The sequence below is a fragment of the Podarcis vaucheri genome (genome assembly GCF_965113315.1).
Source record: "Podarcis vaucheri genome assembly, chromosome: 6".
Taxonomy (NCBI): Eukaryota; Metazoa; Chordata; class Lepidosauria; order Squamata; family Lacertidae; genus Podarcis; species Podarcis vaucheri.
In genome coordinates, this window is record NC_138764.1 from 56,217,863 (window position 1) to 56,242,470 (window position 24,608).

General features: G+C 46.9%; 1 protein-coding gene across 4 annotated transcripts in view; it reads left to right on the forward strand.

Moving 5' to 3' along the window:
• The window catches only part of SLC6A9 (solute carrier family 6 member 9), a 54,566-nt gene that overhangs the window by 25,361 nt on the left and 4,597 nt on the right, over positions 1–24,608 (forward strand). For 3 of the 4 annotated variants that reach the window (XM_082228864.1, XM_082228863.1, XM_082228865.1), the window contains 8 exons: positions 18,177–18,333; positions 19,141–19,272; positions 20,066–20,321; positions 21,290–21,422; positions 22,185–22,319; positions 22,521–22,624; positions 23,364–23,601; positions 24,377–24,511. In XM_082228864.1, coding sequence (XP_082084990.1) covers positions 18,177–18,333; positions 19,141–19,272; positions 20,066–20,321; positions 21,290–21,422; positions 22,185–22,319; positions 22,521–22,624; positions 23,364–23,601; positions 24,377–24,511 — 1,290 coding nt within the window. Of the gene's footprint in view, positions 1–1,089; positions 1,194–18,176; positions 18,334–19,140; positions 19,273–20,065; positions 20,322–21,289; positions 21,423–22,184; positions 22,320–22,520; positions 22,625–23,363; positions 23,602–24,376; positions 24,512–24,608 lie in introns of those variants that run through there. The other variant, XM_082228862.1, reaches the window with a different exon arrangement.

A 24,608-nucleotide genomic window follows, 5' to 3' on the forward strand; every position in this document is an offset into this window, starting at 1 on the left:
CAGTGGATATAATGGGAACCATTTGCATAGAAAAGGTACCCAGTTCAGTGCCCAGCATATCCAGGTAGAGATGGAAAAGTGTTCTGGCTGAAACCGTAAAGAGTTGTTGCTAGTTGAATGTAGACACTACGCAGCTAGATAGACCAATGGCCTGGCTTTGGTATATGGCAGCTTCCTAGGTCCTGGTTAGTGGGCTCTGAATACTGAATGCTGGGAAGGAATGAACGACCCTTGGAAAATGAACTACATCCGTGCCTCTCAAGAGCAATTCCACATAGGACCCTTGAAAAGCAAATGGAAATGGGCTGTACGACAGGGATGGACCTCCAGGCTCATTTTGCTTGGTTTAGTCATGCTGGCCAAATATATCCTGACACTGCCTTGCACCCTCCAGCTTCATTTGTTTGTAGCCTGAAAGCATGTGGAATTTGCTGGGATTCCACGCTCTTTCTTCGTTCCCTCTGAGTCTTTACCTCATTCACGTTTGTTCATCATTTACCAAGTACACTTTCTTCAGTGGGACAAATAGCCTTAGGGAAAATGCTTTGAGCGAGAGGAGTTGCATGCTGCCTTTCACAGCAGTTCTGCCCTGACCCAATCTTTAATGAAAACCAAAGCACTGGAAGATCCGACCGCAGATCTCCCAGATAACATGATGAGCTTTCCATGTGTACTGCAGGTTATCACTTGTTAGGAAGAGCCACCTTTTGTCCATGAGAGTGGAGACTTGGCTGCATGCACGCCATACATTAAAAGTAGCTCATTAAAGGTGCTGGGAATCGCAGCTCTGTGAATGGATAAACTATGGTTCCCAGGATTTGGTGGTGGTGGGGTGTATACAGCCTTAATAGCAGAGGAAATGGGTGATCCTAGGTCCTTCTGGGAGTGTGGGCTCCTCTGTGTGTGTGTGTGAGAGGGAGAGATTGCAGCAGTAGAGGGGAGCCATGTGGCTGGGTATAGAATGCTGGCGGGTGCTGGGCAGCGCGGTGCTGGGCACTGGGCAGGCGGGGGCAGCCTGGTGCTGGGAGAACTGAGCTGAGAGTAATGCCAAGTTCATGAGGGAGAGGCAAGCACATTATCGCCCCAGTAGCAGCGGGGCTGGATGTGAAGGAGGCAGCAATCAGCCACAGCTCTAGCAACGCCCCAGGATACCGGGAATGAGCAGCCAAGGGGTTCCCTGCCCCCAAGAGCAGGTCAGTGGGGAATCTTCCCTAAAGCCCTAAAGTGAGGGGGAGGGGAGGGAGCCGTTTTCCAATGGGGGAGGAAGGATTCGTGTGAGTGTGTGTGAGTGTTCGAGTTCCACAAAGAAGCGAGGGGGTCCTGTTGCTGCGGCTGCCACAGCAAGTTTAAAAAGGGGGTAAAGGGGAGAAGTTAATGCCGGAGACTCAATGAAAGCTGGTAACCACACTCTCTCAAAGCCTCTTTGTGCTGGCTCCCGGGGAGACAGCGCAAAGAGGTGAGGAATTGCCAGGCTCAATGTGGCTCAGGCATCACTGCCAGGCTGTTTCTCATGAGGGTGGAGATGCATAAAACAGTTTGGGGGCTCCAGCCCATAAACATACAGGAGTGCGGGGGGGGGGACTGCTCCTTGGCTGCCGTTCCATCCGCTTTATGAAGCCAGAAAGTCTGCATTTAAGGTTGGTTATGGTTATAGGTGTGAGTGAATAAACTTTTGTGGCTGCACATGTGCATCCCACCCCCCACCCCCACCCCCCCACCCCCGCTGTGGACTTCAGTAAGGTGGCCTTTCTCTTCTTGAGGGCTCTAGCCCTTGCTTTCTTGTAGTGCTCCCTTCCATCGCCTTATGGTGTGTGTTGTCCGGTAGCAGGAAATGCTTTCCAGCACTACTCAGGCCGTACACTTTTGGGGTCACCATTGTACCCTCACAGCTTATATGCATTAAGTTACATTTGACAGCTGGAGGTGTGGGGAGTTGCTGTGTTTCCCCGTGGCCTCTAGAGAGAGCCAGAGAACAGTATTTACTGCATGAGGGGCTGTAAAGGCCATGTAGCTATTGGTAACTCCACTTCCTGCACAGGGGCGGGGAACCTCTGGCCCATGGACCAAGCTTGGCTCACCAGAGGTTCAAATATGGCCAGCCACCCCAGCTGCCCCACACCTGATGTCATATATGATGTTAGGTGTGGGGCAGGTAAGATGCAGCTGCCAATGCACAATCAGGAACCTTGAAGTGCACTCCTTGTTGTGAATTAGCAAGGGAAAACAGGCTTGCCCACCACCAATTTGTGGATTGGAAGCCTGCTGGATTGGCTGCATGTGGTTCTTTGAAGTCATAGCTTTGAGGCCTCAAAGCACTGATTCCCTTGTGCAGTCAGGTGATTGACAGGTGGGAAGCCTCACCCACCTGTCAAATTCGGCCTGTGAGGCTAGATCAGATTCTGCTATGGATCTGGCCCATGGAGCCAAGACGTTTCTCCTCACTTTTCTTAGTAACACCTGTCCAGAACTTTTGATGCTCTGTGTGGAGTAAAGGGGAAGCTTCAAACCCTGATGCACTGATTGCTCTGCTGGGACAGTGTCTGTGGTCAGGGGTTTGGACAAGGAATTTATCTGAGCCTTTGAACAGAGGCATTCCTGAAACAGATTGCAGGATCCATGCTCTCAGTAACTTTTTAAAAGTGAAAACAACTAAAAGCAAGAAGAAAAGGCGTCAACAAGGCCGGCCCTACCATTAGACAGAGTGAGGTGACTGTCTAATTTACCAGGTGCTGGGGTGCAATGACAGTAGCCCCTTGGGTATTCCTCCTGGTGAGTTCCCAGACCATACCATTTTGTTGAGGACAATGCTGCCTTGTGACCTATCCTGCAACCACAGAAGTAGTCTGCTGCCCTCAGGTATGGTGGACACTATACCATTGCTAGTATTGAAATAAGATTTAAATGCTAGTCTAGTTGGCTTCTGTACATGGAATGGTGAGACGCCATTTTGTCTTTTGCCAAAGGCAGCAAAATGTCTTGCATCAGCCACAAGCAAACAATACCTTTATATGCATGGTTTCAACACAAAGTATAGTATAGGGTGAATAGTCATATTTTTGGTGATTTGTCAGCAGTAAATTTAAAAGAGAGGAAAATTGAACCTTTAAAAAAATGTATTAATACTGACTTGGTTATACTATCATTTTCACAAGAGATATCAATATTAGCAAGAAACTTCAAATACTGGAAGCCAGCTGCAATTTGTAAGTTCTACAACTTGGTTTGCGGTAAGGGGAACACAGCATTTTTGCACTTCCCACAGCCAGCAAGAATGACTTTAAAAAATGAAAATCACGTTCAGTTCCCTTAGTTTTGGATGTACCAAGAAACATACTATGAAACTTTAAATGAAGTATCAAATGACTACAAGTACAAAAGAAAAATCAACTCATTAATTAAGATTATTGGGGGTGGGACCTATTACTGGTTTTTTCTCATAGCACCTTGGAACAGTAAACATCCCTTTTAGGAATGATATCTAGCAACTGTCTCTAAAAAAAGAGAACACCAGCTTCACCAAATCTCAACACCTGCAAGCAAATGTATTGCTTGCATCACAACCAGAGCCATTGTGATTAGGATACCCCCTCCACTCCCTTCGGCAAAGACTTTTGAGTTTCCATTGCTACTTTTCTGTGAATCAGTCTTGACTGCACCCGTCTGAAGGCAAGAGCCTAAACCAGGGATGGGGAGCCCAGGAGTGGATCTGCTACGAAACTAATGAACTTTAAACTTCAGGGCCCTTAATCCCAGAGGGGCCCCAGAAGCAACTTTCACCCACATTGCTTTAAAAAATAAATGGGTCTAGTAGACTCAATTTGAGTTGCATGGCACAAATTGATTATTTATTTGTTTTTGTATATATTTCTCAGAGTTTTGAGAGTCAGTAGCACGGGTGTTGTAAAGATTGTAAACAACCCAACTGAAGAAGATAACAGTGGTTATCCAGACCTAACTGCTGGTTGCAAAGGGGCTCTCATAACAATTCAAGCTTCAGGCCCCTAAAAATTAAGGTCTGCCACTGGGCCCTCCAAATAATTGCTGCACTGCAACTCATCCCTGACCATTGGACATGTTGTCTGGGCTTGATGGGAGTTGTAGTCCAGCATCTGGAGAGCCACGAATTGCCTGTACGTGGGCTAAACCTTGACTAAGTTAATCCCACCTACCCAAAATCCTGGATGGTCACAGTATGTGTTATCTGACTTGTGGGGCTCTGATACTGCAGCCGATTTCCTTGCTGTCGCACTGAAGGTGATAGCTACCAAAGCTGATCTATCCCATTTAAAGGAAGTCTGAGGCCAGATGGATTGTGGTTGCAGCTTGTGTATGGGTTGGAGTGAGGAGAGTTGAGTGCTGCGTCCCCAGCTCACTCCTTTATGCCTCTTTTAAAACCTCAGTTTGCCCATTTATTTTTATCCTGCATTTGATGGGTTGATGCATAGATTTAATCAGGTCATATGTTTTACCCTCAGTTGCTTTCTGTAGCAATTTAAGGTTCAGCCTGGGTGCCAGATGGAGTCCAAACCGTTGTTATAGTCAGTGAAGCAGACAAATAATTTCCGTGATTAAAAGAAGTTTGCTCATCAGTACATGAAGGGAGGGAGGGACATCACAATTGGTGACTTCTTTTGCAGTGTGGAGCAACATTTCCTTTCAAAGGGTTGCCCAAAGTGAGATTTCTGATTTGATGAACTTGCTACAGATCATACAGGTGGTTCTGTAGCTGCTTTGGGGTCATGGGTTGCATAATGAATTCATCCTGCTCCCAGCTCAAAACTATGTTTGAATTGCGCTGGGCCAAATGCAATTCAATGTCATCTTGTAGAGCTGTGTGTGTATACAGAACTTGTGGTGGCATAACTCTTATTTTTGGATGCACAACCTCAGTTCCTTATTCTTTTCTACCTGTTTTGGCTATTCTTGGCATGCTGGACAGTGCTACTTTTGACACAAGCCTTTGATTTGCTGCCTCTGTCCATTCAACAGGCTCCCTTTAGTTCAACATCCATTAAATCATACAGTATTTTGAATTAAGAGGGTGGTAATGTAAGCAAATAATTTATGGAGGAAATATATAGAATAGTGTAGAGGTAAGCTTACAGACGCGGGTGGCGCTGTGGGCTAAAGCCTCAACGCCTAGGGCTTGCCGATCGAAAGGTCGGCGGTTCGAATCCCCGCGGTGGGGTGCGCTCCCGCTGCTCGGTCCCAGCGCCTGCCCACCTAGCAGTTCGAAAGCACCCCCGGGGGCAAGTAGATAAATAGGTACCGCTTACCAGCGGGAAGGTAAACGGTGTTCCGTGTGCGGCTCTGGCTCGCCAGAGCAGCGTTGTCACGCTGGCCACGTGACCCGGAAGTGTCCCCGGACAGCGCTGGCCCCCGGCCAATAGATGTGAGATGGGCGCACAAACCCCAGAGTCTGTCAAGACTGGCCCGTTCGGGCAGGGGTACCTTTACCTTTACCTAAGCTTACAGAGAAGCACCAGAGTGACAAGAATCAATCTTGAGGCAAGCTGAAAGCCTCATCACAGGGAGTGAATTTGAAGAGCAATTTAGGGGTGGCAGATTTTCTCCAAAATATGCTGCCCCTGGACCCTAACTTTAAGAGCTCTAGCCCCTGAACTGGCAGGTGGGAAAGTGCCTCCAAGATGGCACCAAGGATGCACATGGCAAGCAAGTTTTTTGTTTTTTTTTAGTCATCCATCTAGGACAACCTTCCCCAATCTGTGGCCCTCTGGATGTTAGTAGACAATAATGCCCACTCTCCTGACCATGGGCCATTCTGGCTGAGGCTTATGGGAGTTATAGTCCCACACATCTGGAGGGTAGCAGGCTGAGGAAGGCTGATCTATATAATCTTTTTTCCAAAGTGCCACCACCCTAAAGCAATTCCAGAGAAGGATGAGTTGGAAAAAACATCCCACCTAGAAAAGCAGCTTGTCTCTTCCATCCCCACAATTTATTGCCTAGCACCATTTTGGAAGTGCTGCTCCCTATGCCAAAAGGATTCTAATTTGGGGGCAAATGAAATGAGAAGCCCCCCCCCCCGTGCTCATACTTGATATGTGTTCGAGAAGGAGAAAATCTATAGAATGATAGTGAATGCAGTCTAAAGGTTGTAGCAAAAGAAGGCAAAGAAAAGAAGAAAGAAAAGAAAAGATCAGCCCTGTCCATCAAACACTGAATAATATTTAATTTGATGCTTGGATTCACTATTTTTAATGTTAACTTCTCACTGCCATAATAATCCACTCTTTCAACATCTCCTGATTCAGGCATCTCCCTCCAATTAAATATACTTTCACATATTGTGTGTATAGCATCTATTATGTTATTTTATTTTATTACACTTATATTCCTCCTTTCTTCTACCATGGGATCCAAGGAGGCATGCATGTAGTTCTCAGGCAATCCAGCCACAAACCTGTTTAGCATCAGCCAAGTGGTGACCTCCTGTGCCTTCAGAACACACCCGGGTAGCAGCACCTCTGCTGGGTGTCCCATGTGACTTTTACTAAAATGTTTGGGCTTCAGACTGAAGCAGAGAACCCTCAATAAGTTGAGAAAGGTCATCTCCCCTCTGGCCCATTGTATATTGAGTACAACACTGATTCAATGCATTAAAGGTGCAGTATGTGAAGGTGACCATGGGAGCCCTTTGACCAGCAAGGCTGGGGGAATTGGGAAAAGCTTTTCTGGTAATATCTGTTGCTTTCTCTTTTCCTCTTGACTTCCACTAGAATATTTAGAAACACATGTGTTGTGCAGCTCCTAGCCTAGGATGAACATTCTGTGCCCAGTCTCTACCCACTGGCACTCCAAAATGACCTTCCCTGTTCCCTTTGGTACTGAGGGCATCATGTTGTGAACAGTTTGACTCCAGCATGCTCTAGGCTTCTTGTTGTTGATATAAGCTGAGCAGCTAGTTGTCTTCTTGCCTGCACTGCCCCAGAGTTGGAGGCTTTGTGGGGTAATGAGTGGGGGTCAGGTGAGGCTCCAGTTGACTCAAGCAATGAGTGAACTGGGATCAAAAGAGGGATTTCCCTTGGCTCCTAGCTAAGCCTTCCTTGCCACCTGGCTTCTAGCCCAGACCTGCTTCTCTTCCTTCACCACCGCAAGGGCAGCATGTCCCTTGGGAACCACTTGCCGGAAGGGGCTGTGCAGCTGACAGGAGCTTCTCTAGCATAAATCCTGTTGCCTGATTGAAGCCTCCTTCTGGAAGCAGCCCAGTGGCCTTACAAGCTCAGCCATGAGGCCCACCAGTTGAGCCAACAGGTGAATTAGCATAAGAAAGGTAGCTCTTGCCAGGGAGTCCTGATGGATGAGCATGAGGTGGTATAAGAACTTCCTTCCCCTTCTCATGCCTATGAAATCCTGCTGTGTCTCTAGGAGAAACCATGGGTGACTCTCTGATCTGTGTCATCACTTGGGTCAAATTCAGTATGTATTTCTCCCACATTTGCTATGCAACTGAGGGCTCGTCTACACTTCCGCACATCCGCTTGTCCCATGCCTGGAAAACATGGGTCTGAGTGGTTTTGCCTATGCCCCACAACTTCCTGAAAGCCTGCTGTTTAGTGCTAAATCAGAGCAAATGTCAATCTGGACAAAACCCAACTGATGTTTGCTCCAATTCAGCAGTAAAGATTGGGTTTCCCCGAGGGCAAGCAGCAGGGCATGTGGAAGTGTGAATGAGTCCTTACTTGATGGGTGCAGGTAGGAGGATGCAAAATCATGCATGTATGTGAATATAGATGCACACACACTTTTTCTTGAATTCACCAGCATTGTAAGTAAAAAGTGAAGTTTGTGGTACTTTCCCCTTTTGTGCTTTGTTAGAGGAAGAAGCAGGTTAATGGCAACCATGGGGATTCAGGGTAAATGGCTCCCCTAGTTCTGCCACCTCAAACTTTAGCTCAGGATCAGTTCCAACATGGCTCCGGCTGAATATGAAAACATTTGCAGCATTTGCTTTTATCCTTTAAGGCATTGGTATTTCCGCAATAGTCACAAATAGTGAGGAAAGGTATAGTACCACACTCATATGGGGATAGTGGCAGTAGCAGGAAGAATCTATATTCAGGAGCGCACCAGGGATAAAGAGCCTTCCTGGGGAGGTGAACATTTAAAAATGCATTTTCCCCCTCAAGTAACCACAACATTTCAGTAATGGGAGAAAGGCAAGCTAAATGTCCGGAGAATGGTGACTGTTTGCCCCCACTCCTGGTGCACTGCCTATGTGTGGGGAGGAAATCCAGGCTTAACAAACAGCATTTAAGGAGGGCTCACAATTCTGCCAAAGGGAGAATTTGGTAGAAACCTGTGCTTCCACAGCAGACCAAGAACTTGGTAGCTTTCATCATGATTGTCTGGCACGTAAGGTGAACTTTGTGATACATTTATACCTGCACAAAAGCATCTTGCACCAATATAGTGTGATGAAATAGCTGCACCATGTCAGTGCAGGAGACACCTGTGCATGCATACTGAAACCAAGGACATCACAGAACTTTAAAGAGAAATTGCAGTGTAAAACCACGGGAATTTGCTGATGCCAGAGGTAGTAATAAATTGTGTAATTAACAGTGGTAATTTACAAAACAGTTGTTGCTGATAACACAGAAACCTTGACATTTGTAAGCTAGGTAGCACGCAGAGTGTGATAAACAAATAAACAATGTCCCAAATTTCCAATTCAGTCAACAAATTATAGCACTGAACCTCTTGATGAATTTGCGGGAATTTGATATCACAGAGCTTTAAAGAGAAATTGCAGTGTAAAACCACGGGAATTTGTAATTCCCACTCCTGGTGCACTGCAACTTTATGTACTTGATGAAATCAACAGTAGTCCACAAACGTTTATGCCGTAATTCTCTTTATTAATTTGTTGTCCTTTAAGATGCCACAAGACCCTTTTGTTGTTGCTGCAATAGGCTAAGACAGATACCACTCTAGAACTGCCAAGTACAAAGTCAGAATAGAAGCCTGGAATCATAAACTGATAATGAAAGTGTGTGTGTGTGTGTCTGCCTACCAGCTTGTTTTAGACTTTTCATTTTTATCCCACTTATGGACTTTAATTCAGTACTACTTAAGTTATTAAACTGGTGGCATCCGAACCATGATGTCCAAACTAAGAAACTGTGGTTTGAATGATCCCTACAAACCAGGATAGCAGTCCGTGGTTTGTTATCCTGCTTGACAGGGATCACTCAAATGATCATTTCCTAGTTCATATATTGTTGGAAACTCTTTCTGGAAACAAGGAAATGTTGAATTAAGGAAGAGAAAAGGGAAGAGGCAGGAGTCTGTGTTCTCATAGCTTATTATTTGGTTTGTTGGACCAAGGTTGTTGTTGTTGCTGCTATTTTTTAATTTACGAATCACTTTCTTATGTCTGATCCAAATGGAATCCTCTTCCACAAGTATAGAAAGGTGTGTGGAACTTTCCCCCCATTCTTCCCCAGAGTCCCATACATGGTTCTCCTATTCTGCCCCCCCCCCAGGAGGTTCTTATGCCCTTGGGTCTGGAGGATGAATGAGCTGCTGGATGCTTCCTGAGGAGGCTTGGCAGGCCTTGGATGGGAATGCGTGAGCAGGCTGTATTGCTGCATGCCCTGGCAATGTGATGAGAGCCTGTTACAGGGGAGTCCTGCTGGCAAAATGGGGAAAAACAAAATAATGTTAAAAAACAAATTAAAATAACCATGGAGAAACAGTGCTCTTCTATACCAGCCCTTGTTTCTGGAAAGTTATGTATAAAAGTATTCAAGTAAGTGACTTTACACATATGTATAGAAAGAATGCCAAACAGAATAATTAACTTCACCATTGAAAGCTGCATGACCATATATGCTCCTAGGTAGCAGTATAAAGCTGAGGCAGAATTTAGTATAAAATATATAGAATTTCATTGACTTTCATCTGTTTAGTATACAGTATATACTTGCTGAGTAAATACATGAATTAGAAAGCTGGAAACTTTATTTGAAGCACTGATTTAAATCAGCCCTTGTTCTTGGAGGATATCATTATAAATCTTCCCAAACAGTGAAACATTCTGTCTGTATGTGACAGGTAAAATTGCTGCCACCAATACATGATTTGGCCAGATCCGCCAAATACCTCTTTTCTTGCCAAGACAGTTTTCCTTCATGAAAAGTCAACTGATTTAATTTCTGACCCACTGTGGGAGCTAATTCACATGTCTTCCTCTAATAAGGGAATGTGTGGCCCATTCCTGCCCTGCTATAGCCACTGCTTGTCTTGCCTGCCCCAAAATGGCAGGGTTGGTAGTTTCTTCCAGTAGCTGACAGAAAGGCAATGGTAACGGAGGATTAGCCTCGGTACTCACCTCCCCCTAAGAAGTAGTAACAGAAGCAGTGGAGGACCGATTCCCTGCATTTCCTCCTCAGGGAGGTGAAATGAACTGGTCCAAAGTTTGCAAAGAGTGGCTTGATCCTAACATGCTAAGAAGCAGCAGTGTATGCTGGGAGTTGCCCAAGTCAACGGGCTACTTCCATGAGTTTCACTCCAGCCTTCTCTTTGAGTTCCTGTTGGGAGTTCTCTGCCCAACAGACCACCACGTGGTCAGAGTGAACTGAGCTCTCATTAATTAAGCAGAACAGAAGCCTCATTAAGCGCTCGCTTTGCAATTCAAGTTGGATTAGGCTACTCAGAGTGAGCAGCATGCTTTAAGAAGTCAGCCATGGAGGATCTGACCTGCAGCCATCTATAGTGCTGCCCTTACTCTTGAGATGCTGCTCCTTTGGCCATGAAAAACTGTGTACCACCTAGGACAACTGAACTGGTAGGACGAACTATGACCATTTTTCTTCACAACGTAATGGTGTAGAGTCATTCTTTAATGTCAAGCTGGCACAAGTAGAATATAAAGGATAGAGGCAGTTGTGTTGTGTGATACCCTGGAGCTTCATGTTACAGTACTAGAACATCATAAACTGCCACCCTATTCAGAAACCACTGGGGGGGGGGAGAACACTTCAACCACCCAGATCACTGTTACTGACCTTCTTGAGCAAAGGAACTTCAGAGGGAGACTTCCAGCATGAAACTACTGAACTGTAATTTATGAAAAGTTCAGTTCTCTCACCTGTGCCAGAATCGAGCAACAGTAGCTCATCTTACCACATTGTTAATTAGTTTACTAATTATTAGTGAGAGGATTTGTGTGTTGGCCATACACACCAATTTGTGTAGCGATTTGACAAAATTTTAGTGTAAAACAAACAACGTATTCGTGGTATATTTATTTCTGGGCAGTTGTGAACAGTAGTCAACTTTTATTCTTGGCTTTACATTTTTGGTTTATTGCATGGTAACAAATCAGAACTCCGCTTCCAACAGCATTATTGTGGCATGCAGACACAGCTGATAAACATACATGCACTCAGAGAGAGACCCCCACCACCACAGCAAATGCAGGATAACGCTTCATGCATCTGATCAAGTGGACTCTATTCCACAGGTCTTTGAGATGCCGCAATATTCTTGCTGTTTTTGCTGCAACAGCCTGACACAGCTACCGCACCGTTATGACTCCTTATGGGGAAGGCTACCAGGCTGTGTATCCAATTCCTTGCAAAGTGCTGTGTAGCCAGGCTGGCAACCCCATTAACTGCGCAAGCGAACGTGCCACGCGGTCACATGTGGCTGCCGCCTGAACATCTCGTCCCGAGCCCATGCTCAGGGAACATGAATGGCCGCGAGCGCCCGGCAAGGACTCGATCAATGCAGAAGGAATGGGGGGCAGAGCGGGAGGGGAGCTGGGAACGCACTCGTTGCTTGATTTACAGCATCTGGACTCCCTGCTTCCGCGGGTGAGAGAAAGGGAGGGGGTGCTAGCACTTCCTCTCTCTGCCCCAGATTCCCTGCTGTGCCCTGGTGAAAGGCCTATTGGTCTAAGTGGAAAAGCACTGAGGAGCCTCTGCTGTCCATTGTGTCACACATCTTACAAAGCCAAAGAAAGAAGCTTCCTTCAGGTGGGTACAGACCCAGAACCTCAATAGGAAACTTGCCACTAGAGCCAGGAGTGGAATAACCTGTTATTACTCCAAAATCCTCAGATTGTCTTTGTGGGGACTCTTTGAGATAAAATTACACATACACCATCATCCAAGTGGGCTGGAGCTGCTAGCCCAGGTCTGATATGGTGAGATACCTGCCTTTTTATCAGAATCCACTGAGCGAACATTTAATTCTTCCGACACACTCCACTGCTGACCTGGAAGCTGCTTCTCTTCAACATGAAAATGTTAAAGAAAGATGTCAGCAGCTGAAAGGACTGAATCAGAACTTATTAAGAAGTTTTCTTGTATCCGTTTGGGCATAAATAGGCACAGTGGTTCCTGTTCCAGTATAGTTTGCTAATTACCAATGCTAGGATGGTTGTATTTTTACTAGTTACTGCTGTTGTGAATGCTGCTGCTCTTCCCATCCCCATTTAAGTTCAATTCAGTATTTGCGTGTGCTTTTTGCATTTTATTGCCATTCCGCTCCACTGGTTGTCCTTTTTCTTCTTCTTTTTGCTATGCACAGTGTGAGTGTGTGGTGTATTTACAGTACCAAATGAGGATAATACTTAGTGTCGTAATAAATTGGTTCAGTCTTTAAGATGCCACAAGGCACTTTGTTGGTTTTGCTGCAACAGATTAACAGACTGCCCCTCCAGAAGCTGCATTTATGCAGTAACAGCTTGACTGTATCTGGAGGGAGAAGGCTGTTTGGTTAAGAGTAGCCACCCATATTAAAGACCCCTTGTGGCAGGGCTGGTTTAGCCTTCAGCCAAAAGGCACCAAGGGAAAGTTGCTGGCAATGCTCAGGCCATCAGCCTTATCCCTCTGTAAGCAAACCCTGCAAGGTTATTTGCACATACCTAGATGCATGTATACACATGTATATGTGCAGGTATGTAACAGTTACACACATTTCTGTAAACAAGCATGCAGAGAAACCTTGGGACAAATATTCATAGTTACATGTATCTCACTGCTAGTCTTGGAACGCTCTGGGGCTCTGTTCATATTCTGTTTCTCATTTCAGAATTGGTGGAGGAGAGGCAACATCTGTTAAAGGTCATATTCTGCCACAGCTCTTCAAAAGTGCCAGATTCTCTGCCCCTAAAACACAAACATCCCCCATAAGAGCAGCCCTTGGAACCGCTGGGTCAAACGTTGCCATGATGTAGGATTGTCTCTTGGCCTGACTCCCTTGTCTTGCAACTGTGGTTGGGGTGCATTCTGTGTGTGCAAAGTGTTTGCTGACTTCCCCTCTTTGCATTTGCCCCTCCAAGACTCCACTTATCGTGGGGAAATGACTTCAAGCCTCCGTTGTGTCAAGGGTGGATGTGAAGAATACAGAGAAAGATTGGGATAAGGATATTAGGATGTGGTATTACTCCCTGCTTGCCACTGGCAAATGTATACCTTTGGCTGTGTACATACCATACTTTTAAAACACCCCCCCTAAGGATAATGGGAAGTGTAGTTTGCCCTTCATAGAGCTACACTTCACAGTACCCTTAACCAACTACAGCTCCCAGGATTCTTTTGGGGTGTGCGTGCTATAAAAGTATTGTGTGTGCAGTCTTTTCTTTGGAGGGTTGTGTGCAGGGTCTCCCTGTCCCCTGCAGAACATGGAGATCCTGGGAGGTGATCCTTTAGGTTGCCGCCGAGTCCCCATGATGCCACAATCCCCACTCCGGCTTCCATGGCCAGGGCTCACATCAGAGGTCACTTCTAGCAGGCGTGGCTCCCCCGTATCCTGCCAGTCCCCCCAGTTAGCGCAGCAGATGGCTCCTTGGCAGCTCTGTGCCAGAGCGGCTGCTGGCTCTAATTGAATGACACGGTTAGGTGCACAACTCGCCGGCTGCCAGCCCCCTCCCATCCCAGTGGCAGGAGGCAAAGCTGAAACGACGGCTTCCATTTGCTGAGTGCTCACAGCAATTGTTTGCGATCAGCGGGCAGCCACGTGCGCCTACGTGGAGTGTGCTGCGTGCACCAGGGGGAGAGCAAAGGAGGTGCATCCACAGGAGAGGCTCCTGCGAAATGCTCCTGCTGGCAGCCTGTTCATCTCGGAGCTCCTGAGAAGTAGTGGGGCTCAGGGAGCAACATCCTCCCCAGCAAAGCATCCTGGAACATGGGGCAGGGGCCAGCCCACAGAGGCCAAGTGCTTCTTTCCTAGGGCACCCACTTTTTCTTTACAATACCCTCTTTTCTCCCTTCCTGTAGTAAAGCTGAGCTATCTCATAAGCACTCAAGTGCAGCACCCTCTTCCTAACACACCAGCAACTGAAGGGGTCATTGGCAGGGTGTGAGGTGCAAACCACAGGAGCCAATGTGAGTTTCTCAGGAGATAAAAGGAAATACTTTAGGCCCTCATGAGAAGCAGCAGCATTTCGTTGGGGAGGTTTAAACCCAGGGTTGGGGAAACCTGTGGCTGAACTACAAACCCCAGCATCCCTGGTTGAGGATGGTGGGAATTTCGGCCCTGCCGTGTCTGGAGGGCCACAAGTTTCCCTGCCCCTGATTTAAACAGTCAAGATGCAAAAGCTGCTAGCACAGGGCTGATCATCCATCCGTATAACCAAGGGATTCTAGGATGCGCCAGCTGCAATGCCTTGCTCCCAATCCTTGCTTATTGACAGATCACTCCTTCAACTGGAAAGAAACAGCTCTGTCATGGTTTATTTAATTGCTTATGAATAATAGGTGAAATATATTGACATTTGGAATGAGATTATACAGAACATAGTAGATTATTAATAATCATATATGTATTTGGACAATAATAGTACTGATATATCTATATAATAATGTATGGTAGTGTAACTGATTATATTTAGTGTATCCTATGTCTTTTCTTATGTTTTGGTTTTTTTGCTTTTTTATTTGTGCTTCTCTCTCTCCCTTCTCTTTTATCACTTTATTTTCTCTATAACTGAAATTTTCTTAATAAGATGTTAATAATTTTACAAGTGGCAGTTGACAGAGGAGAGTCTTTGCAAATTGCTGACCCAACTTACTTCAAATTCTGATTTACCCCTCAAGTAGGTAGGCAAGCGAACTAACAATCACTTAAATCTCATGCTGGAGAACTGAACCCAGAAGCATCTTCAGGTGATGTCCCATCTCTCAGTAGGAGGAGGGGGCAAGGTACAGGCAGTAGCCGCCAGAGAAATATTGCTCCAGAGCATGACCAGATGTGCCCCATCCGCTCTAAGGGAAGAGAAGCCAGGCTTTGTTGTTGACACAGCACATCTCCCGTTCCTTTGATCTGAAGGCTGCCATTGTTATCCTTGGGCAGTACAGGGAACTGGTGGTGCCAGGATGGAGCTAGATGCACAAAAGCTCCATTTTTGTCCTGCGGAAAGCGGCTACGCTTGATGACAGCATCCTGTCCTGTGTGGTGCTTGGGCTTCTTCTGTGTGGGGCTGAGTGCTTCCAGCCACATGGAAGTCGTACTGTTCCAAAGGTTGCTCAGACCTTGGCTCTGTCAACGCTGCGGCAAGTAGCCTCTGTTCCTCCCCCTGCCCCTTAGGGGATAGAGAAATTGGGGGCATGTCTAAGGCTTGGGCTAGCAATGGACGCATTCGGAAGGGGAACTCTAGGGTGATGGGCCAAGATTGTTTAGTACCATTTATTTTCTCTGACAGACCTTAAAGGACTAGGTATGATTAAGGAGGACTGAGGCTCCCTCTCCTGGCGATGTCCTTTTACTACAGCCAATAACAGCCTTCCGGAGCTGTCACAGATAGACACACCGTGGGCACTTCCTTCCAGATGACCTGTTTACTAAGCATTCGCCATGATTTGTTTGCAGAGAGATAACATTGGCTATTTAATGACCATTGGTTTGGAATTGTTTTTGGGGAGATTAGATGACATTGCAAGTGTTTCTTTACCCGCCCTTCACTCTCTAGTGCATTCTCCCCACCAGTTTCCAGTCTTACAGGGAAGAAGCTGGCTTGTCACGCAAGTTATAACCGTGCAACCCAAATTTGCTGGTGCACATGTTGTTTTTGGCCCCAGATGGGGGCAGGGGTGGAACGGGCCTACGTGTGACTGCTGACATGCGCAATGACCCGGAACTCAATCCCCATGCAAAAGGGGAGTTGCCTGTAGTCCGTGAACCATAATATGTTCTTAATAGAACAGCTCTCACTTATGTGCTGAAAGGTCAGATATAGTCATTTCCCCACTTTTATTGTGAGTACAGAAGGGAGTTAACATCTATAAAAAGGCAATTTAGTGATGCCATGTAAACATCCATAGACTCTACGCTTAATGGGCATATTCTGAATTTGCTACCAAGAGCCAAAGAGAGGATCCAGTTTTCCTCCTGAGATTGCCAGGAACAAGCACGGGTATACAGTGGTACCTCAGGTTACAGAAGCTTCAGGTTACAGACTTTGCTAACCCAGAAATAGTACCTCGGGTTAAGAACTTTGCTTCAGGTTGAGAACAGAAATTGTGTGGTGGCGGCGTGGTGGCAGCAGAAGGCCCCATTAGCTAAAGTGGTACCTCAGGTTAAGAACAGTTTCAGGTTAAGAACAGACCTCCGGAACGAATTAAATTCTTAACCAGAGGTACCACTGTATTTCTGTTCCTTCTTCACACAAAACATAGTTAACATTGGGCATTTCCTGTCACAGGATACAGTTATGGTCACTGGCTTTTATAGGGCTTTGTAAAGGGCAATAAATAATTACAGGATGCAAAGTCTCAACAGCTTAATGGCTTAAATCAGTGGTTTCTTAAATCAGCTCAATGGCTTAAATCGGTGGTTTCTAACCAGTGTGCCTTGAATGATGGTCAGGGGTGATGCGGGCAACACTGCCCTCTGTCCCTCTTTCCTTCCCTCCCTCCTCTGATCCCCTCCCATATCTACCTCCCAAAGGCTTGCATAGCTGTTTGTTGAAGCCCTGGCTACAAGCTCCCCAGGCAACTGGTGCCTGTGGGGCTGGCCAGGAGGTGTTGGTTGCCAGGAGCTGAGGCAGCCTCGGAGTAAGCAAGCAAGTGGATGAGGGAGCCCAGCCAGCCAGTCCGCCAGCCCTTGCTGTTGGGAATGGACAGACAATTGGGAGGCCGGGCGGGCAGGCAGGTGCTGCGCTGGGATCTGAGTGCCCTGTGCTGAAGGGAAGCCTTTCTGCCATGCAGGCCCAGCGGCTCCTGCTGCCGCCTCCCAATGTAAGGTGCTGCCTGGAGGACCCCCAAGGAGAGGGAAGTGGAGAGGAGGCTGAGGGAACACTCCACAAGGGGAGGGTGTTTGAAAAAGGGTGTGAGGCTGCCAGCTCTGCAAGCAAGGTGACATAACTGGGCTCCTGAGCCCCACAGGGGTGCCGCAGAAAGAACGTAGTTGGTCAAGGGAGCCATGGACTCAAGAAGGTTGAAAACCTCTGGCTTAAATGAAACCTCCACATGGAGAGTTCATTCATGAAGTAATGACATAAATCATTCAGATAAATCTGTAAATATCAGGTGCCAGGGACAAAACAACAAGTATCTTCATGAAGCCCCCCTCCCAGCTTGTGGGCTTCCCAAAGCAATTGTGCTAGCCACTGATGGAAGCAGTATACTGGGTTAGGTGGGGCTTGGTGTGGTCCAGCAGGGCTTTTCTGATGCCCTGATGGGCTTAGCTTCCCTGCCAGTGAGTAAAGGGATCTGCTTGCCTTTCCTGTGGCCTCTTGTGCTCCATCAGTAGGCAGGCAGAGGGAACAGGCACAGAGGCTCCTTTGTGCTGACTCCTCTTATGCCTGCTTTGTATGGGCTGCAGCTGCCAGCTTCCCTACAGCCTGACCCAGGACTATTCATCTGGGCAGGCAGGGGGTAGCAGCCCCCTTAGCATAATCAAACTCTCCGCCCCCTGCCTGCTTTGCCTCCAGCTGGGGAAGGGGAGTGACTTTAAACCACCAGCAGCGCAAGCATCCAAAGTTGCAGAAGGGTGTGTGTGTGTGTGTGTGTGTGTGTCCGTGTCCATCCATATGACTTGTTTTGTTATCTGCCTGTTGCCCTTTCTAAAGCCCCTCTTTTTGTGGGAAGACCTTACAGGACCGACAGTAGGGGAGACCCAGAAGGATGGAGCAGGATAACTTACCTCCGCCCACCCTCTTGCCATTCCCCTACCTGCAATAACTGACTGTCCTCTTCTGGCAGAATGGTGCTGTGCCTGGCGAGACGGCTAAGCGAGACGAGAACCTCAAGCGTGGCAACTGGGGCAACCAGATTGAGTTTATTCTCACGAGCGTTGGCTATGCTGTTGGGCTTGGCAATGTATGGCGCTTCCCTTACCTCTGCTATCGCAATGGAGGAGGTGAGTATTGGCCGGAAGGGTGCATGCAGCACATGAGAGATAGGACCCACTCTGCATTGCATTTGCTGACAGTCCTGGCCCTGACGCTGTCTGGGGCTAGAGCATGTGCAGTGTTGCAAATAGCAGGGTAGGACTGATTCCCTGCCCCCAGCCACTACTAAACCAGTGCTCTGGCATAGCACTGGTGTGTGTGTTTGTGTGTGGTGGGAATTGCAGTGCTGAGTCCTGCTAGTTCCGGGATGCAACTTTGTCCCCACAGATGAAGGTGTATCCTAGGAGCTTCATATATCTGGTGAGTATAGGGCTCCTCCTGCAGGAGAGGACTGGCATTCCATGCCACACACTGGGCAGCTTTCTCCCCACCCAGAATATGACACTTGGGGGAAATCTCTGCATTTCTTAAGGGTTTTGAAGCTCCTTTTCCACTGGCTTGAAGCACAGGAAATTGCCTTTTACTATTTGTCCATCTAGCCCAGTGTGCCAGGTAGAATAGGTCTTTCCTCGGTGTGATGTAGTGGTTCAGGGCCTCAGACTAGGACATGAGGGAAACCAGGGCTCAAATCACCACTTGACCATGAAGCTCCCTGAGTGAACTTAGGCCAATCACTGCCTCTGATCCTAACCTACCTCACCGTGGGGGTGTAAACGAGGAAAAAGTGGGATGTAAGTACAACAAATGAATATTACATCCCATCTTGAGCTTTTTCATCTTGAGATGCTGGAGATGGACCTTTTTGCCTACAAAGCATGTGCTCTACCCCTGAGCTATGTTTCCTCTCTGGTGCTCATTTCCTCTTCTGTCTCCAGGTGCTTTCATGTTCCCCTACTTCATCATGTTGGTGTTCTGCGGGATCCCCCTCTTCTTCATGGAGCTCTCGTTCGGACAGTTTGCTAGCCAGGGCTGCCTTGGTGTCTGGAGGATTAGCCCCATGTTCAAAGGTGAGAGGCAGCACATTCAGTGCATACATTCTGTCCGGTTACTGTGCTACAAACACATTTGCAGTCTGCATCCTCTGCTCCCCGTGTGTGGGTAGAGACTCGTGCGCACATTTCCCCTTGAAATGCAGGCTCCTGCACAACAGCTTTACTTTGTTGGTAAAAGGCCTGATTGAAGGACAACTGGCAACCAAATCCGTACAGTATTTGTATTTCAACTGGAGTTGCTAGGAGCAAAATCAATTTAAAGGCAAACAGATCATCAGTATTTTGGGGCAGTGGACCTTTGGCATCTCTGGGCAGAATTAGTTCAAAAGCAAAATTCAGAACATGTAATACTGCACATGTAATATCACTTCCTTTTCATCATGCTTAGTCTCACCTGTTGTAAGTGCAGGAGACCATGCAGGGCGTGGTGCAGCATCTGTGCAGCCAGTCTGCTCCCTCCACCTGCATCCCACATGCCTTGTTGCAGTTGTGCCTTTGCTGTTAGTGAACCAGGGAGGGCAGGCAGCAGCAGCATAATGTGCAAAAGGGGTGGGCAGGCATGCAGGCCTGGGTGCTGACTAGGCAGAAAGCTGAGATCTTGGTACGTTAAATAATAAATAAACAAACTGCATAACCAGGCCCAAATTGTGCTGCAGTTTGTCTGCCTGTGCCATATATCCACAGCCTCAGTGTATGTGTGTCCATACTTGCACAGGCCATATACTTTATTTGGCTGCAAACTCCCATCCCTAGATGCCTTAGAGCTCTCCCCCTTGCAACCTGTGCTCACGCTTTGCTTTCCCTCCAGGTGTTGGGTATGGTATGATGGTTGTGTCCAGCTACATTGGAATCTACTACAACGTTGTGATCTGCATCGCCTTCTATTATTTCTTCTCATCAATGACACGGGTGCTACCCTGGACGTACTGTGGCAACTACTGGAACACACCTGATTGCGCTGGTGTGTTGGACGCTACCAATGGCTCAGCTGGGTCATCGCTCAACGTCACACAACTCTTTAACCAGACGGCCAAGCGCACGAGCCCCAGTGAGGAATACTGGAGGTGATGATGATGGAGAGGGGCAAATGGGTGTGGGATGAAGAGGGAATCAGCTTGTCAGTCGGGAACTGAGGGCCTGCCTCACAAGAGGACAAGCTGACCACCATGGACACATCTTGGTTCAAATATGGCAGATGGAGATCATGGCCTTATTTTTACCTTCCCTAAGGTGTTAAGGATGTTACCAAAACCCTGGGTGTCTCTAAGGGAGGCTGGATATTGGAGAGATATTGGACCAAGCACAGAAGTTTTGAATGCAGCTGTCCTGAAAGTTTCATGGGTCATCAGAATGAATGTGGGGAAACCTCTTGTTTGTCATAAATGATGGGAGAGTGTCTAAGGATTTGCAGCCAGAGACAAGCACATCTGGATAATTAGAAGGCAGGCTCTTTATTGCTGAGCCAAGGGATGGAGATAGTAGGTGTGAATATGAGCCTGCAGAATTTTCACTTTAAAAGTTCAAAGTGTATTATGCCTCTTGAATTACAAGATTGGAACAGAATATATGTTGAGGATTGTTTTTATATTCATCTTCTGATTGACCTCAGCTCCAGTCGGGCCCTGAAATGTTTCTTATATTGTGAAGAGGGTTATAAATGGACTGTTCCCATAGGAATCTGAGAGATGCTTGTGATATTTTTTTTCTTTTTGTAAGTCTCATGATGCAAGTGGTCTAGAAATAACCAAAACCTTGAGGCTAGTGCTAAATTGTGTGCATTCACTCGCTTGCTTGCTTACTTATGCACAGGTTCCTATCTCCCATTTTCAACTGTTTGATCAAAGCAGCTAATGTCACAAGGCCATTATGCCAGCATTTAACATAATAGGCTGTCACTCCTGGCAATCTCAGCGGCCCTAATGTCTGGGGTTGGACCTTTGGGTGGGGGCAGGTTGGGTGGGTACAGATTGGTTGGGGTGTGTTTTCTGGAGCACATATGAACTCTGGTTTGTGCTGCTGTCTTCTACCCCAGGCGGTATGTGCTGAAGCTGTCGGATGACATTGGGAACCTGGGCGAAGTACGGCTCCCTCTTCTGGGTTGCCTGGGCGTCTCTTGGGTCGTCGTCTTCCTCTGCCTCATCAAGGGTGTCAAGTCCTCAGGAAAAGCAAGTAGTGTTCCTTCTCTTCTAACTTCTCCATGGAAACCCAAAGCACAATGACCTCTCTGGGCCTCCAACATGGCCTACCCAATGCCTGCAAACATTCTACCCCTCCTCTCTTATCCAGGCCTAACGAGTTGCTTGTGAGAAACTTACTTCAGAAGAGCCTTAACAAAACATATAGAGCAAGGTGGCTAACCAGAACTGCCCTTCTAGATCCTTAGGAAGAGGCTGAGCTGTGTGCCCAGTGCTTAGACATTGACTAACCAGGGGACACAGATTCATGATATAGGCAGAAAAATCATGCTGCCTAACAGACTGTTGGTACTAAAGCAGTGTTCCTCAGACTTGGGTCTCCAGCTGCTGTTGGCCTACAAATCCCACCATCCCTCGCTAACAGGACCAGTGGTCTGAGATCATGGGAACTGTAGTTCAACAACAGCTGGAGATGCAAGTTTGAGAAACGTTGTACTAAAGAAACGTTTAACAATAGCAGTAGCAACAGTGGCAAGTTTTCCTTAAGAGGGAGTAAAATTTAAGTTGCAAGCCCGTTATGACTGACACAGTGATGAAACTAAGTTTTCAGGGGAAGAAGACATCTTTGTCCAGTTGCTGGAAACCATAGGCAGATAGAGTGCTCTCGTGCTCGGGTCCTGTTGAAGGTTTCCCACAAGCATCTGAGTGGCCGCAGTGACAACAGAACACTGGACAGGATGCCATGTTCTCATCCAACTAATGTTCTCATCCAACTTTCCTTTTGACTCCCAGGTTGTGTATTTCACGGCAACCTTCCCGTACGTGGTGCTGACAATCTTATTTGTGCGGGGGATAACTCTTGAAGGAGCCGTTACTGGGATCATGTACTATCTGACACCGCAGTGGGACAAAATTCTTGATGCAAAGGTACTTGTGTGGAATGCCTGATAGGCTTAAGCTGTTGCCCCCGGGACATGATCTCTGGGATTTCATGATTACACCACCTCTTCCCCTCCCCTCCCCTCCCCTCCCCTCCCCTCCCCTCCCCTCCTTACCATAGGAGTTTGGGGACTTGTGTAAACTAGGCAAGGAGCTGTGCTGGTAATGCCCTTTCCTTGTCTTTGGTAGGTATGGGGAGATGCGGCTTCCCAGATCTTCTATTCATTGGGCTGTGCCTGGGGTGGACTTATCACCATGGCATCGTATAACAAGTTCCACAACAACTGCTACAGGTAAGATTCATTAAGCAATCCAGAAAGCATATTGAAACTATTTGTTGGCGTGGCATAGTTCTTGTCTCTGGAAGGTGTCTATAGGGAGGTGCAGGAACCACAGTGGATCTATGGCTACTACCCATTCCATTTTCAGGTGCTCAATTTTAGATGCTGCCCATTTTCAAGTTGTTCCATGAAACTATGAAGTCTAGGGACTTGATTTCTTCACCAGAGCCTTAACAAAACATATAGGGCAAGGTGGCTAACCAGACGTTGTTGACCACCAGCTTCCATCAGCCCCAGCCAGCATGGCCAATGGTCAGGGATGATGTACTCCAAGGGCCACAGATTAGCTACCCCTAATATAGGGCATGTGTTCAGAATTAAACACGGTGGACTAGTTACCTCTTACATATGTCAGCCATACTTTGTTAAGGGAAGTAAGAGGTGATTTCCCCTACTCCTTTTAAAATTTCAATTTTGTGTCTTACGCTTTTTTGTTCCTCCAAAAATCTGAGCTGCTTACTTGGGGCTCTACAAAGGGTCTCTGGTGATATTGTTGAGAGTTAGAAGTGCTTAGCTTTAGAGAATGCAAAGTACATGAGATACCTTGAAACCATTCGCTTGACCTTTTCCTCCTTCATTCAGTGATTTTTTCTTGGCTGAAATAATCTCTCCTTCTCTCCACCTCCAAGGCTCATTCTTCGACCCTTTCCCTGGTATCTCATAATGTGACATGTCCTCCCACTTCCAACAGAGACAGCATCATCATCAGCATCACCAACTGCGCCACAAGTGTCTATGCAGGTTTCGTCATCTTCTCCATCCTTGGCTTCATGGCCAATCATCTAGGTGTGGATGTTTCCAAGGTGGCTGACCATGGTCCTGGCTTGGCCTTCGTGGCATATCCAGAGGCACTGACACTACTTCCTATCTCGCCCCTTTGGTCTGTTCTCTTCTTCTTCATGCTCATCCTGCTGGGGCTGGGAACACAGGTAATCATGGAAATCGACCCATCAGATATTGTGGGGTGGGAGAGAGGGTATAGGCACCTGTGTAGAACACACTTGCAATTGGGAAACTTGAGTGCTTTAGTAACGGAGGACTGGGTTTGTGAGAGTGGGCACTGGTGTCTGAGGCATTGCAGAACTGGGTGATGGAGGGTCTGACAGAAATCACCCAGGGCACTGCATCAGAAATGAATTCTCCTTTTTCCAGACTGGGTAGAGCAAGGACCAGCTGAGTCACATGCTTAGGGACTAGGGATAGGTAGCCAAGCTGGTTGCATCCGGATGTTTTGGACTACAAATTTCCTATCTGCCCCATGTGACATGGCCAATGGTCAACAATGGTAAGAATTGTAATCTAACAACTGAAAGGCATCTCTTTAGCTATCCCTATTGTAGACAAAAAAGTTACATTTTTTTTTAAAAAAACTTATTATTATCATCATGTATTTATTTATATCACAGCTTTTACCCTGACAAGGACTCAATGTGGCTTGCAGATAAAATAAGAACAGATAAGAATGGTGTTATATAAAATGTTATTTGTGCCCATGTTGTCCCAAAGAACAAAGAAAGCATCTTTGATCACATGCTGTGGGCCACATCTCAAACAGTCCAGATCCTCACCCTGAAAGTGTATTAGAAGTGGTTCAGGTGGAGGAGGAAGGCAGCAGGCCCTGTTGCTAAAGGGGGTGGATGGAGAGGTTGGAGCCATCTCAACATTCCTCACATCCTGTTTCTCCTTGGTCAATTCTCTCCTTAGTTCTGCCTCTTGGAGACTCTGGTCACAGCCATTGTGGATGAAATAGGAAATGAGTGGATCATCCGTCGGAAAACCTTTGTGACTCTAGGTGTGGCTGTAGTGGGCTTTCTTCTAGGGGTTCCACTCACTACACAGGTATGGGGCACAGGGAGAGGGGACATTCTTAGGGAAATCAGCCCTTACTGAGCCGAAGGCAATAGGTCTTGCCCATACTGACAGCTTTCCTTCCCTC